This window comes from Chelonoidis abingdonii, chromosome 16, assembly GCF_003597395.2.
Source record: "Chelonoidis abingdonii isolate Lonesome George chromosome 16, CheloAbing_2.0, whole genome shotgun sequence".
NCBI classification, from domain to species: domain Eukaryota; kingdom Metazoa; phylum Chordata; order Testudines; family Testudinidae; genus Chelonoidis; species Chelonoidis abingdonii.
In genome coordinates, this window is record NC_133784.1 from 14,860,609 (window position 1) to 14,877,220 (window position 16,612).

The 16,612-nt window shown below is 50.9% G+C and overlaps 2 protein-coding genes across 2 annotated transcripts in view; one reads left to right on the forward strand and one right to left on the reverse strand.

Moving 5' to 3' along the window:
• SEC24C (SEC24 homolog C, COPII coat complex component) overlaps positions 1 to 16,612 on the reverse strand; it is a 647,635-nt gene that overhangs the window by 90,485 nt on the left and 540,538 nt on the right. The gene's annotated exons all lie outside the window — the stretch shown is intronic.
• Positions 1 to 16,612, forward strand: part of SYNPO2L (synaptopodin 2 like) — a 59,530-nt gene that overhangs the window by 15,038 nt on the left and 27,880 nt on the right. Inside the window, exons 2-3 of the mRNA XM_032768719.2 lie at positions 4,868 to 5,019; positions 11,441 to 12,084. Of these exons, the coding sequence (XP_032624610.1) occupies positions 4,868 to 5,019; positions 11,441 to 12,084 (796 nt within the window). The remainder of the gene's footprint in view (positions 1 to 4,867; positions 5,020 to 11,440; positions 12,085 to 16,612) is intronic.

Below are 16,612 nucleotides of genomic sequence, written 5' to 3' on the forward strand. Positions count from 1 at the left end.
CCTACCCTGATTTTTCACATTTGCTATCTGGTCACTATAGGTGCCAAGCATGGAGCCTCTTGGTCCTCGAGCAATGGGTGGCATTTCTCGAAATGCCCATGGGACTTCCTTGCATCTGTGTCCTGTCTCTGATGTATCTTGTGTCTCAGCTGGGAAGTGTGGAGTTTTTTTATTGTCTTTCTGTCTGTCTGGCTAACAGCTGCTCGGGAGCAGGAGGGGGTAAGGGGTGGGGCTCTGATAAGAGCAGAGTTGTTCTCTATCCAGGCAGGGTTTATTATGGGCCCTCACGTTCTCATTCCAGGCTGTGGAGGAAGAGGAGGTGAACAGCCAGGGTGAGGAGAGATTGGAGGCTGAACTGATGGATGTGTCAGCTTGGATGAGCCAGCCCCTAGTTTAAGCCTGCAGGCAAAGCACAGGGCTGAGACTCTGAGGCTGTGGCAAGATAAAGACAAACAACTCACAGCACAAACCATCTTCTCACTCCCAGGCTGGGGTGGATGAAGCCTCGCAACTGAATTGGTCCCTATGGTCGAGGGGGGCACAGACCACCTGCAGCAGCACCCTCCATGCCAACACCACAGCCTGAATCCCGGCCCGGTGTGGAGGGGAGGTCCTGGTGGTGTTGGAGAGCTGTTCAGCACTCCCCACACCTCAGTGGCTCCCATCCTGTGGGGCTGGGCCCAGCTTCTCGCTCTGGGCGTTGCGACCTGGAACACGAACCTCAGATCTGGTGCTCTAGGTTCATAATTTCCATGGTGCAGCTAAAGCCAGGAACCCACACTAAAGCTGCTGCCCCTCCTACCCCTCTGCTTTGCTGATGGAAAGCTTGGGGATGGGTGCTGCTGCTGTGGGTGGTCGGTGCCCCCTCTCGACCATAGGCTCACTCCAACTCTGACTGGCAGATGGGAGTCCTTGGAATGCACCTACCACAGCTGCAGATGGTCTAAGTCTCCAAGCCCTCCAGTGGAACCCTCTTCTCTGGGCCCCTACAACTGCCTCCTCCCCAAATGGGAACTCAGCACCTTCTGCAACCCCTTCACATTTCTTAAGGGGTGTAGCTACTGCCAGTCTTAGGGAGTTTGGCTGACGAGCAGTGACACACTAGGAGAGGTGGGAGAATGCATCTTTTCAGTGGAGATGGGGGTGATGTTAAATGTCCAAGGCCTGTGGTTCACTGTGGGGTTCCCCCCGCCCCACGGAGGTGCACTAGATCTGATATAAAATGCTCTGCATGGACTTTGTTTCTCACTCCCCACCACTGCAGGACCTGGAGAAATCCATGGGAAACATTTGCAAATTCAGCCATTGACTGTTAGATTAAAAATCACTGGCCTGAGTCCCCACTGCCCTGCATCTTGTTTTATCATTCACACCTGTGCTAAGGGCGTGCAATGTGGCCAGTGCTATCAGACCAGAATTCTCCTCTCGCGCCTACTGGTAATAGTGGCTTGGACCCTCTTGGCACAGCTGTGTATGTGTATTGCTTGCACAAGTGGCTTGGGGGAATGGACCAATTGAGACACAAATAAAGCTGTTTTCATTTCAGTTTTTTGTTTCAATTTCATGCGAAAATGCTATGAGAGAGAAAGGTTTTGTAAAAGCTTTTGGGGCCTGATTCTCATTTACATTTAGGGTGACCAAATGTCCCGATTTTATAGGGACAGTCCCAATTTTTGGGTCTTTTTCTTGTAAAGGCTCCTATTACCCCCACACCCCGTCCTAATTTTTCATATTTGCTGTCTGGTCACCCTATTTACACTGAGGTCCCTTGACACCACTCTGGCAGCATAAAGTAACTTTAAAATGGGCATTGTTGTAATTTACTACAACTGTAGGTCCACCTTCCACTGTCACTGTGTTGTACATGGGCCCTAGTGTAAATGACAATCAGTCCCTTTATGTTTTGGGCCAAACGACCTGGCCATTCCCATTTAACTGCACATCCCTGCCTTTAAAGAATGGGCCGCTTTTTCGTCTACAATGCAAGTGAAGCTTCACTGTGTTAAATGAAGAGGTGATAATCCAGATAATGGAACATCAAGTGACACAGGGAAAGCATGTGCTCAATGATCAGGACTCTGACTTCCACTGCCCAGAGCTGGCCGTGTCAAAGGCTTGTACTCAGCGTCTGGAGTAAGGTGTCGTGCTTGTGTCTGCCTAGCACCACTTGCCAGATGGCATGTAGAGCGACTTACAGCCTCTCGCTCATCCTCTTGGCTGAGGGGCGGTGACACATAGCCACGAGCCCCTGTGACTTTATGACTGACACTGCCCACTAATCCACAAGCAACATGCTGCCTAGTTACAGTTAAAGCATTGGAGAAGGCTTGCTAGAGGTAGGAGCGACACAGGAAGGAACGCCATTGCCACCACAGCCACAGGAGAAACCTTTCACTCTGTGGCACAGCAGCCCCCAAAGAAGGGACGCTTCTGGGCCAAATTCAGCAGTGATGTAAAAGAGATGGTAAACTATCCACTGGGTGTAAGAGAGCCTTAGGCAGCCAGTTCATCCTTGCTGTCATTCTGCTGCAGCCAAGGGACCAGACACCAGCCTCAGTTACATCAGTGTAGATTCAGAGTAGCTCCAATGCCTGCCAAGCGGTTATTCCAGATTTACATTAACATAACAAGGCAGCATCTGGCCCAAGGCAGATCTCAGTGGATGTAAGTGATAAAGTAACATAACTAGCCCAGGTGTGGCCCTCAGGGCCCAACACTAGGTGGGGTTGGAGCCTTCCCCTGGAAGCACTTTGCTTCTCACAATGTGGGGGCCCTCTGTGACCAGCACAACGGGTGTAAGTTACATCTTAGGAGGCAGAAGCTGGGGCATGGAGCAGGAAATGCAACCAGCAGGAGCACAGGACGCCATGCTCCATTCTACTTTAATTCATGCCTGCACTACCCCCAACACTGCTGGGAGCAATTCAAACCTGGCAGAAGCAGGAGCAGCTCCCACTGATTTCAATGAGTGCTATGTCCCCTTGCCCCGGGGGCTGTGTTTGGTCCCACAGAATGCTAGATGGCTGGGAGCTGCACTCATTTTGCATAACCACTGAATGCCATCTCAGCGCAGGTGACACCTGCTAGCAATGCCTGCTTGCTAATCAGCTGGCTCCTAGGGCATGGTTCTCCTCTCTCAGTGTTTAGCTGCAGGGGAGTTACTCCTGACTCACACTAGTGAAAAGGAAGTGAAAAACAGGCCCCCAATGTGTAACTTATCCCACAATGGTACCGCCACTTTGTTTAGTCCTACCACATGGACATTTCCCTTGGGGCATATGGCACAGTGGCGTAATGAGCAGAGAACAGGGTGTCTTATGGTGCAGAGATTTCAGGGACACTTCTGTGAGACTCTCCGCCACCCAAGCATCATGACACAGGCATCCCTGGCTATGAATGGAGCTCTCCGAAGGTATTGTGACCCACCATCCAATCCATGCTAATAACTATTCGATGCTCTGTGCCTGTCCTGCCTGCATTACAAGTGCCCCTCACAGGGGTTCTCACAAGAAATTTTTTGGTGGCCTCAGAGAGGCCTATTTTTCCTAATATATTTAATTAACGTTAGGAAAAACAAATAAATATGCACATATACATGTCCAAATCATTGTAATTTATTGATGTAGGGGTTTTTTGCAGACTCAGTAATAAAAATAAAATACAGTTGTCACTATTCTTAACTGAATCGAAACAGAATAGAAACAAAATAAGATGCTTTGCACATTCTTGTCTAGTTTGTTGTTGTTTCTTCTACTTTTTTGGCTGCTTTTGTTTTTAGATTTGCTAGCTAGTATGGCTGCTGCTGTGAAAACTAATATATGTATATTTGTACGTATCGCTTTTCACAGCAGACTTACTAGCTAGCTGGGAGACAGTGAAAAGTGATATTAACAAGCATACAAATATCGCTTTTCACAGCAGACTTACACAGCCCCAGAAAACCATGGATGGAGAGATAGGTAGGGAGGCAGTGAAGGCCAGAGGGAGTGTGGGGGATGAGCCCAGGGCTGGAGCCCAAAGCCCCCTGACTGGGCGATAGAGCCTGAAGCCCTGAGTCTGGAGCCTGGTGCCTGCCACCCCAGGGCTGAAGCTGGAAGCCAAAGCCCCACTACCCCGGGAAGGTCAGGAACTCATACCAGCTGCCTGCTCCTTTGGCATTTGTGGCTGCAAAGGAGGGCAGGACTGGCTGCCCTGGAGGAGGGGCCCCTGCTTCCCCCTCATCACTATCCAGGAGACTGTGGCCACAAGAAAGGCTGCTGGTGGCTGGTCGCATGTGGCCATAGTGGCCACATTTGAGAAACACTGCCCTACAATGCAGGTGTCATTTCTTCTGGCCCTATCCCAAGGGTCTAGAGGTGAGAAAGGGAAAAGCCACCTATGCATAGTGCACGTTCTATTTGCAAGACCACTGGAGAGACGGCTTCAGCCATCCCAGCTGGGAAAGCTGAGACATAGCTGGATTAACGGCTAATTGAGAAAGTGCCCCTGCTCGCTCCCCACAAGAACAGACACCCTTTGAAACCAGGGGGTGGGGAATGAGAGGCAGGGAGAGGAGCATCCAGGTGTTAATTCACACAAAGAGATTGGAATCTGGCTAATGAAGAGCTCAGCTCTGTGCCTAGCAGATTGGAAAGACCCTTCCTGGACACTGAGATTCATGAGAGTTGAATGAGGTCAGCCAGGATTAGACTCCACGACCTTCCTAGGAGCCCCTGGTGCTTTGCTATGAGTGAGCAGCATCCCTGCCCTCATGTGGCTTATCTGGGGACAGTTTGCAGAGCAATGAATAAGTCAGTCGCTGAAAGTCAACTGAGTTAGACAGTCTCCTTCCCTCCCTCCCCACCTCCCTCTGCTTTCCCTCTTCCAGATCCGCAAGAGAAGCAAAGCCTGCCGAGGGGGCCTGTGGGAAAACGACGAGCTGGTGTCCATCAACGGGGAGCTATGCACTGGCCTTTCCCACGCCAGCGCCATGCACATCATTGACTCCTCCAGCGACACGCTCCACATTTGTGTGAAAAGGTAACAGTCGAGTGCGGGCTCCAGGCAGGGAGCGAACTGCAGGGATACAGCCCCCCTGCAGCACAGCTTCACTCTGCACAGCAGCTGTTACACAGTTGGATGCGGGGAACACTTTCGCTAACACAAGGCAGAGCAGTCTTGTCCTAGTACACTGGGGCATGAAAACAAGTCAGAAAAACAGGCCTATGGAGGACTTCGCATTCAACAAATGTATGGCCTCCTAGGGCTTCCTGGTTGTCTCTGTGCCGTGCTCCACAGCCAATTAGACTGCACAGCAACAGTGGGGAACAGAACTCAGGTCCTCCTGCTCCTATTGCTTTAGCTAAGAGAATCATTGTTAGCAATACAGGGAATATGACTCATAGATGAGCAATTATGATTCCATTCTGCAGCAGGCAGTGTTTCACACAAGACAGTTCATCACACTCATTATTAACATTAGTGACATCGCTTTACTTTAAATAAATGAGTATTCTGTACAACTGCGTTTGATTACACATGGGTCAACTACATTAACAGAAAAATGGCATGGTGCATTAATGACAGCATTTCATAGAACAGCCAATAATGGGATGGAAACAGAGGCATAAAGAAGTCAGAAGCATACTTCCAGACATGTCCCCCCTCTGGCCTGTAAGAGGTCCGGCTGGCTAATGTCTGATCCAGCAAAGCACTGAAGCAGGGGACTAACTTCAAGCACATGAGTAGACCCATAGACTTCAGTGGGCCTATTCCTGAGAAGTTAAACAAGTCCTTTAGGGTTTGCTGGATTAGGGTCCAGTCCAAGACGGGAGTAAATCCTGTAGGTTAGAGATAGAAAAGCCCTGGGAGGTCCCAACTCCTCCCTCTCCCTGAGAGTGCAGAATTCACCCCTATTGTACCCCAGACTGGACAAAGCACTAGTGAATGTCCCTGTGAGGAGACTTCCACAGCGATAAAGAGCCACACTGGCTGATGGTCTCTGCAGAGTGTGGCCTGAGTGTGACTGTGCTCAGATAGGGAAGAAAAGGGCAGGATGTCCCCACCCACAAGGAATCAGTACCAGATCTCCATGTAGCGCAGAGGATGGAAAACTATGGCCCACGGGCCGGATCTGGCCCATACGGGCTTTCAATCTGGCCCATGGGATTGCCAGCTCAGTGACACAGCGGGGCTAAGGCAGGCTCCCTGCCTGCCCTGGTACCATGCTGCTCCCGCAAGCAGCTGGCACCACGTCTCTGTGGCCCTGGGGGAGGCGAGGGGCAGGAGGCTCCGTGTGCTGCCTTTGCCTGCAGGCACCACCCCCCGCAGCTCCCATTGGCCAGGAACGGGGAATAGCGGCCAATGGGAGCTTCGGGGGTGATATGGGCGAGGGCAGCGTGCAGCTGCTGGACATTCTGGCCATTTCCGGGAGTGGTGCGGGGCTAGGGCAGGCAGGGAGCCTGCCTTAGCTCCGCTGCACACCACTGCCACTCCAGAACTGCTTGAGGTAAGCAGCACCGGGCTGGACCCTGCACCCCATACCCATCCTGCAGTCCGCACCCGAACCCCCTGCCTTGAGACCCCTAATCCCCGACGCACCCCTCCTGCACCCCAACCCCCTGCCCTGAGTCCCCTCCCACACTCTGCACCCCCTCCTGCACCCCAACCCCCTGCCATGAGCCCCCAACCTCCTCTCCTAAGACCCCTGCCACACCCCGCACCCCTCCTGCACCCCAACCCCCTTCCCTGAGCCCCCTCCTGCAACCCGCACCCCTCCTGCACCCCAACCCTCTACCCTGAGCCCCTTCCTGCACACTGCACCCTATCCTCCTGTCCCAGCCATACATTCATGGCCCTGCATACAATTTTCCCACCTAAAAAAAGGTTGCTCACCCCTGGTCTAGCTGAAGTAAGCCAGTGCACTGAGACATTCTGCTGTGTTCTCCTGTGGTTCTGGGCTCTTACCAGCGATTAAGTGTGACAAGAGAGGCCTGCGAAAGGTGTCCAGAATAGCACGGGCCTTATGTCACCACACCAGAGCCCACCTGCAGGCAACAGGTGCTGGGACAAATTCCACTGGGACAAAATCAGCACACTTTGAATTAGTGAAGTGACACAGGCAGTCTCCCCACTGGGTGTGTGAATCAGCTGTCCAGAGGCCAGTATTAGACAGCTTTGAGACAACATAACTAGCTGGCCTTACTCTTTAGTGGGGCTTGCCGAATGCTGCTACCTGTTACATCTCTGCTCCTTGAGCCATATTTATGTTCTCATGCAGCACAACACTCGTGTCCTTCCCAATAGGAGAGTCAGTGTGCTGATTCTGGTGAGTGCATGTGTGCAAGTGAGAGATGGGGCCCAACAGCCAGGACTCTGGGGTACTGTTCCTAGCTCTGACTCCCACAACAATGAATAATGCTATGTTACTTTTAAAAAAGCAGAAGGGGAAAGAAGGGATTGACACAGGCATCTTTTTATTTTAGGGATTAAGGGACGCTGATAGCAAGAGGGAAGAGTTGCTGTGGGAGGCCATGGTGGCCTGAGCAGCTATGAGTGGGAGCGGAGATGATCCTAATAACCAACAGTGGGAAGGGGTGTATGAATGAGACACCTCTCTGTCAAGATATGCATGCAGCCCACACCACTGCAGTGTTTGAGAAGCCCCAAACTAGCCCATTTCCAACAGAACCAAATTCCAAGTCTGTCCTGCCCCCTCAACAGTTCACATTTTCATTCAGAGCTCTCTCTTGCATGATTTGCACCCCAGGTGCCCCCCAGGTAAGGAGCTGTAGCAATGGGATTTACCTTGTGAGTTAGCCAGATGGCACTGGAGTGCATCATGTGGTGCTGCAGGCCCTGAGTGCCGGAGTTCCTGGAGTACCCCAGGCTGGTTAGCTCTATGGTGCTACTGCTCTAGTCTAATTATCGCTTCTTCCCTTCCTCATAGCCCAAATGGAGCACAACCCCCTTGCCCACTGCTCTCACATTTTATCCGCTTCCATGTCATTGAGAGGAAGCCAAGTAGTACAATTTTCAAATGCACCTAAGACCCAGATTTTTAACGGTATGTAGGTGTTGTTGCGCTCAGCATTGCAACAGCTAACTGACTGAGAAGTCTAAGACTCATCTTCAAAGGGATTTAGGCACCTAGGAGCCAAAATCCCATTGACTGTCAATTAGATTTAGGCTCCTAAGTGCTCCAATTCCTTTTGAAAAAAGGATGTAGGCGCTTGTCATTTACATTTTTTTACTATCCAGCCAAGCACCAAATTATCTTTCATGAACCCTTAAATTTAAAAAAAACAAAACAAGGATTCCTCGGTTTTTTTGCTAATACAGACTAACCTGGCTACCACTCTGAAACCTTACATTTAAAAGAGACCCACCTGCTCCAAGCACTTGCAGTACAAGCACACATCCAGCCCCCGCCTCCCTCATAAGGTTCACAATGAAAGTTTCCCCCACCGCCATATGAGCTTTTCTTTCTCAAGCGTTTATTTGTTCGAAAGATGAAGCATAACCGCTTCTGAACCACCTTTTCCCAGCCCATGTGTCTAAATGCCAAGTCCTGACTCAGTGTGTACATGACTGTGCAGGCGCAGCTACACGTACAGTGGAGTGTAGCGTACCAACACTGCACAGCCAGCTAGCACAGGTATACACAGCAGTGGAGACAGTGAGGCACAGTTTAGGTGAGTAGAATGCCCTACACTCCTGAATACCCAGTGATGTACCCTACATGGCTCTCTACTTGCCCAAGCCACGCCTCCCACATCTAATGCTGCTATTTTTAGCAGTGTAGCATTCTGCTACCTCCCTGCTGCCAGAGGCTTGCACTGCGGCATGTAGCCAGGGCCAGTGCAACCATTTAGGCGAACTAGGCGGTTGCCTAGGGTGCCAAGATTTGGGGGCGCTAAAAAGTGGCGCCCACCAAAAAATTTTTAAAGGTTGCAAGCCGCTTCTGGCTGGGAGCGAGCTGAGCTGCAGGCAGCAAGAGCCTGCTGCTGGCTGGGCAGCCCAAAGTTGTCCCCCAGGTCAGGGCGCGCGCTACGTAGCGCGCCCCTAGAGGTCAGTGTGTGCTCTGCCACGCAGCTCCTCGGCAGCCCAGGGCATCCCCAGTAGCCTCCACGGGGTCAGCGTGAGCCACCTGCTGTAGCCCGGAGCGTCGGAGCGCCCCCGCCCCCTGGGTCAGGAGCTTGCCCGCACAGCCGGCAGCCCAGGCGCCCCCACCCCGGGTAGGGAGAGGCCGCCGCCAGTGACCCGGCAGCCAGGGCACCCCTCCCGGGGGTCAGGGAGCCGCGAGACCCGTGCGCGGGGCGGTGAAATGTCCTGGCGCCTAGGGCGCCAGAAACCCTAGCACCGGTCCTGCATGTAGCTATACACCACAGTGTGGATACAGCCTGCCTTCTGCCGCAGGGTGTAGCTACATGTACAGTAACTCCTCACTTAAAGTCGTCCTGGTTAACGTTGTTTCATTGTTATGTTGCTGATCAATTAGGGAACATGCTCGTTTAAAGTTGTGCAATGCTCCCTTCTAACGTCGCCTGCTTCGTCCACTGCTTTGTCCACTGCTTGCAGGAAGGGCAGCCCATTGCAGCTAGCTGGTGGGGGCTTGGAACCAGGGTGGACGGGCAGCTCCTATCAGCTCCCCGCTCCCCTAAGTTCCCTGTGCAGCAGCTGCTCAGCAGGCTACCAATTGCAGGCAGTTCAGCTGTCCCTCCCCCCACTGCCATGTGCTGCTCCTGCCCTCTGCCTTGGAGTTGCTCTCAGGAGCCTTCTGCTTGCTGTGCAGGGGAGGGGGGAAAAGGGAGGCTACTGTCAGGGTGTCCCCCCACCACTCCTCTCCCCCTCCCAGCTTTCTCCTTTTCCATATAGAGCAAGGTGGGGACAGGACAGGGTTCAGGACAGAGAGAGCTTTCTGGCCGCAGCTGTTGTCTCAATTTCCTGATTTTTTTAAAGGCAATGTACTCAGAGTGGGGTCCTCGTACTTAAAGGGGCAATGCACATCTCTCTCTCTCTCTCTCCCACACACAGGATGTGTGTGTCTGTCTCTGTCTGCCATGCTGTCTCCCCTCCCTCCATTTGTGCTGCCTTGTAGCGTGTGAGGCTAAATTAACAGCAATGGGTTAATCCTTGAGGGCTCAGCGGAATGATAGCTCATCATTTAGCAGTAAGGCATTCCCTGGGAAATATCCTACCCTCTGCCTTCACCACCTCAACCAAGCTTCACAATCATCATTGCTGTGTACAATATTAAACTGTTTGGTTAAAACTTAGACTGTGTGTGTGTGTGTGAGCGCGCGCGCGCGTGTGTATAATATAGTTTTTTGTCGGGTGAAAAAAATTTCCCTGGAATCTAGCCCCACCCACCATTTAAATTCATTTTTATGGGGAAATTGGATTCGCTTAACATCATTTTGCTTAAAGTTGCATTTTTCGCGAACATAGCTACAACGTTAAGTGAGGAGTTACTGTACGGTAAATGCCACTGTAAGTGTAAACACAGCCTAGTGGGAGTTCTGACACAGCAGGTTCTGAGTAATAAGAATGGCAGAATTCAGCTGCAGTGTGAACTCAAGGGGCCAAATCATGGAGTCCTGACTAAGCCTTTTGCAAATAAAATTACCACTGCATTTTTGCCTGTCCAGAACCATCAGGACTGAGCCTGTGGGATATACAGTCAGAAATCAGAGTACAGGGCTCAGTTACAGCTCTCACCCAGGAGCGGCACCAGAGTTTCTGGCGCCCTAGGCAGAATTCAGGGGGCAGCATTTTGTGCGCTCCCCATGGGATGCGAGGGAGCTTCCGGTTCCACTCCCATCGCGCCGCCGAAGAAGGACCCTCCACCGAAATGCTGCAGGAGATAGCAGCAATCATTGAGCTGCTCAATTGCCTGCCGCTGTTTTCTGCAACACGTTGGCAGAAGGTCCTTCTTCGGCAGCGCGAAGGGAGCGGAACTGGAAGCTCCCGTGCGCCCTGTGGGGAGTGCACAAAATGTCACTCCCCAGATCCTGGTGCCCTAGGCGACCGCCTAGGGTCGCCTAATGGAAGCGCCGGCCCTGATCTCACCAGCCAAGCTGGGATGGACAGGGGAGGAGGAGTTGCCTTGCCCCTGCTGTGGGGCCTGGAGACAATATGCCTTTGAGAAGCATAGAAGCCCCCAAGGTCTGGGGGAGGGGAAGACAGGGTGCCACTTGCTATTCCTGTGTCGCAGGTATAGCCGACACCCTTTCCAGCACAGCCAAGCTAGGAAGCAGAGAAATGTCAGTGATTAATTGGCCCTGAGGTGGCCATCTGAGTTGCACCTGCAAATGGTGGGTTTGAATTTGGCCTGTATCATCCAGGTAGGTGAGACATTTATGGCCCCTGTCCCTCCCCTATGCTGAGTGCCATCCCCCTGCATCCTAGGTGTTCCTCCACTGACTGAAATTCACTGAGCCACTCCTCCTTCTCTCCACAGGATGGCTGGCAGAGACCGGTCTGGCACGCGGCCCCTGCACTCGCTTTCCCCTGGGCAGTCACAAGTGCTCTCCGCACCCTCCCCAGTCAGCCCAGAGCCAGCTGGTCCCCCAACCATCACCCCAACTGAGCCACAGCACAGGCGGCAACAGCAGCTGGGGAGCCTGACCTCGCCTCCCGACAGTGAGGCGTACTACGGCGAGACGGACAGTGACGCTGACAACATAGCCCAGGAGAAGCACCGGCGGGCCCGCAAGAAGAGCCCTCGCTCTCCACCTGGAGGCTCCAACAACAAGCCAGGAGAGCCACAGGATGAGGTATCTCTGTCTGAGCTGAGTGGCTATGACAGCACCCCAGAGGCAGCGGCTCAGGCTGGAGAGGGAGGAGAGAACATGAGCGGTGTGGCCGAGAGAGAGATTGTGAAGCAGCCCAGCAGCCACACGGACACCCCTTTCTCAGAGAGTGAGGTGCTGCTGCAGCCGTCCCCAGCAGAGAGCAGGGAGCTCTCCCCAGAGGCCATGCTCTTGCCCCGTGCCACCAGGACCATCCGAGCGGAGCGCCACCTCATCCCCATGGTGGGGCCAGTAGAACACCCAGTTGATGAAGATTTAACCACCACCTATGCAGAGAAAGCCAAACTAGCTAGTAAGTGCCCCCAGACCCACCTCTCTACACCTCTGCTGCAACCTTCCTGTGCTAACTCCCCTTCCCAGGCCAAAAGGCCTTCACCCAGCACTTCACTGAGCTTCTCTCATGTGGAAGGAGGCTGAGCCAGGCCTGTCCTGCAGGGATCTGAGCTGGCAGCTTAGGTCACTCAGAGTTTCCTCTGGCAGGCACTCAGGGAAGATGTTCAGAGTCTAGAATTCAAGCACAAAAAGTGGCAGGACCCCACCCATCCCCACCCTGATTTCTGTTGAAAACAGGAGGGAGATGGCCATTACTGGAACTGTCCAGGTTCAAGAGAGTGTTGGTAATGCCTGTGCTCCAGGGAAGTGACTCGGGTGTGAGTCCTAAGCCTGGTCTCTCACTGCCTAGGCTGAGGGCAGCACCAGGGGATAAAGCACCCCCATTCGTTCTATAGCCACCTCTGTGTCCAAGCAAAGGAATGATATGAACGGACTCCAACGGGGTCCAGCCCTCATGGTCAAGGAGAATTACTGTGATAGAGACTTTGAGTTCAGAGAATGGAGACAGTCTCCACTCAGAGCCATGCCAAAATATTGTTACCAATGGCTTACATCTTCTTAGGGCTGGTCCTCCCATGCTATGAAGATCAAGGGGTGTATGTGTTCATTTTCCTCCTCCTTTGGAAGGTGATTTCTCTGCAGCCTTGTTTACATCAGCAGGAGTGGGTGTGTCTGCATGTGGCACTAGCTGGCCAGCTCCAGTAGAAGAGACTGCTTTCCATGCATGGGCAGCATGGGCATGCCAGTGAGGCCAAGCAAGGAGGGAAATCTCAGCCAGCTCTGACAATGCCCTGCGGTGGGAGCCCCCTCACTTGAGATATTTAAACTGGGACAAAACACCAGAGAATACACTCTAGGGAACAATCATACACTGGCCTCCGGGTGTCGGACTAGACCAGTGGTTCCCAAAATTGTTCCGCCGCTTGTGCAGAGAAAGCCCCTGGCAGGCTGGGCCGGTTTGTTTATCTTCTGTGTCCACAGGTTTGGCCGATCGCAGCTCCCAGTGGACGTGGTTCGCTGCTACAGGCCAGTGGGAACTGCTGGAAGTGGCTCAGGCTGAGGGATCTGCTGGCCGCCCTTCCTGCAGCCCCCATTGGCCTAGAGTGGCAAACTGCGGCCAGTGGGAGCCGTGATCAGCCAAACCTGTGGACATGGCAGGTAAACAAACCAGCGCAGCCCACCAGGGGCTTTCCCTGCACAAGCAACGGAACAAGTTTGAGAACCACTGGACTAGAGGAGTACGTCTGCATTGCAAACTAAGCCTGACTCTGACTCATATTTGAGCCCACGCCCCATTCCGTCCACGCACAAATCAGAGTGAATCAAGTCACCAAGCACTCAGGAACCGGAATTTAGGACCCTGCTGGGGGGTGGGTCAGAGCCAGAGTCCTGATATGAGTTGGGTCCAAGCCCTGTTAGTTTATGGTGTAGACACAGCTCAAACCACAGACCCTAGTCAGAAGGTCTACGCAGTGCAGTGTGGGCACATTAGTACAGCTGTGAAACCCAGGCCCAGCAATTGTAAATCCAGGTTTAAAATGCAGTGTGGATGCTCAAGCACAGGCTCCGATGTTCCCAAGCCTGAGTCCCACAGACCTGAGTTTACAATGCAGTGTAGATATACCCAAAGTAACCTAACAGGACTTTTCTAGCTCTCATTTCTGTGGTTCTATAATTCTGTGTCCACTCAGCCTTCACCTGCTTCGTAGATTAAACTGAGCAATTCTTAGGGTTCATGGAAATCAGGGCTGGAAGAGATGTCTGAAGTAACCAGATCTGATCCTCCTGGGCTGGCTACTCCATCTTCCTTTATTGTTTTTGAACATTTCCATAGGTAACATCTCTGTGATCTCCTTTGATGGCTGCTCCACTAATTGCTCTTACCATGAGGGTGTTTTTCCTTCTATCTAATCTAAACCTGCCTTTATTTATCATTAGCTTAAGGCCATTACTCCTTGAATTACATTCTTGGCCATCTTTCCCTGCCTATTCCCCTCACCTATCATTTCATCTCAAGAACTTGTAGCAAGATGTTATGGGGAAGGAGAAAGCTGGGTCCCACCTTTCTTAGTCTTGGACATCTTACCTGCATCCTGCTATCACAGAATCATAGGAGATAAGAGTTGGAAGAGACCTCCGGTCATCTAGTCCAACCCCCTGCTCAAAGCAGGACCAACACAAGCTAAATCATCCCAGTCGGGGCTTTGACAAGCCGGGCCTTAAAATAGGATGGACGATACCACCACCTCCCTAGTAACCCATTCCAGTGCTTCATCACCCTCCTACTTCACCCTGCGTACCTCAAGCCACCCCTCCCAAACAATGGAGATTTGCGACTACAACACTGCAGCATGTGGGCCTAAACACACACAGTAACAAACAAACACCTCACACAAGAGAAGCTAACCACATCCACCTTCATAACCCCAATACATCATCCCCATACTAAATATCCACCATCACCCCACAAGTGGTACAACTACTCTAACCCACTAATCAGTACCATAATAACAATTAATTGCCAAAAAATTAGACCACTCCACAATATACATCCCACCTACCGTAAAACTAGGCTGAAAGCAGATATCCTATTTTGCCACCACACTCAATAGAGAATCGGCTGTTTCAATAAAACATTCACTCCTCGAGATTTAGCAAACCGTCATCTTAAATATCGCAAGCGTCTAAACATCCTAGAACACACCAAGCTCTATATCCCGTTTGTTTGTAGAGCGAGAGGCTCCAACCATTGCGTCACTTCCATAATAAAGCACACACACACAAACACACAAACATAAACAACAAAATCCACTAGAGCAAACACTAAATAATTATCCTCCATACATCTGCTCAATATAACTGCCACTCTGATATATAATTACAGAAGCATGCAAAGCCACTAAATCAACTATACCTCATTACCTCACCTTTGTATAGGCTAAATAACATCAAAACACCTATATGAGTCCCTGCATCAATATTACAAATTTTCCAATACCTATGAGATATCCCTCAAAGCCCAACTACTCTTATCCATTCTGATTTAAAATAACATTACCTTCCTATAACTCATCGAAAAGAACCAGAACTCCCCACACAGCGTATTCCATCCAGAATCATAGGTCTCACACATTACCTATGTATAAATCGTACTTGACAGACCACCCCCATCTATCCCATACACCCTCCGTCTTCATCGCTCCTCCGAGCTCTACGAACGATACCCCATTGAACCCTGAAACGCAGTCCAAAACCTTGCAGCTTTACTTTCTCACCACAAACCATCACACATTGCCTGGACGCTCATAGTCATTTCGGTCAAACCAATACGTCCAAGGTCCTTCTCTCTCGTTACTTCCACTGATGTGTCCCCACGACTAAAACAACCAATTTGATCATACACTCAACCACTAGAATGCAATAGCAACCTCACTCTCACAAATCATTCACGCCACCTGCCCACTAACTAAACACAACCATACCCCACCCGGCAGACCAAAACCACCATCTACCACCAAGTATGCCCATCAGACCTGGCCCCCATTTACAAACCGCCCACCAGAACCCTATCCTTCTGTATATCCCAGTTCCTTCTCTGTCTGTTAGCATACCTCCCAAGCTTTTGTGCATCCACAAAACTCTAATGCAACTTCGCATTTTGGCAATAGTAATATAAGATTAATACATGTCCAAGACAATCCTTGAGACATACCCATAGTAACCTCCCTCCGTCTGACATTCACCTTTCCAGTATTTCTTTTGTGTCTCCCCCTTTAACCAGTGCATTTATCCTCTTTCAATTTTCATATTGTCCCATCTCTTCTCATTAAACTAATATCCCCAGATGGAACCGTTCAAGACTACTGAATCGAGGTAAATTAGATCCACGCATTTCATTCGTCTAAAAAATCTGCTTACTTCTGCAAGAAGGGAGATCATGTTGGTTGGCACAATCTTACCTTTTGTAAACCATTGTATTGGGTTTTTTTCCCATTTTCATTGTACTCATTCTCCTTTCTATCAATGACTCTTTTTCTCAATTTTTCCAAGACCTTTCAACTTCCGTTCAATGACAGGCTGTTGTTGCTGTGGGTCATTTTTCCTTTCTTCAAGACAGGAACTATATTCATTCTCCATCAGGGTAACGGTAACATCCGTGTTACAGATTCTAAAATTCTTGCTAGATCGGTCTGTGGACTGTTCGGAGTTTGGTTTACCTGGAGTGTATTATATATCTCGCTATCTCATCTACCTTTGTCATCCTAACCATTACGTAAGTTCCATTAGCCTCATTAAAGGATCTGAGGCAATTAGTATTTTGTTTAATATTGGCCATGCTATTAATCTAACATCTAACCCATCCTCAGTGTTTTAGCGGTCCACTTTTCTTTCTTTGTTTTTATTTATATGGCTAGAACTTTTTACTGATTGGTTTTAATTCCTTTGGCAAGTCCATCTACCCATGGCTTTGGCCTTTCTCACTTATC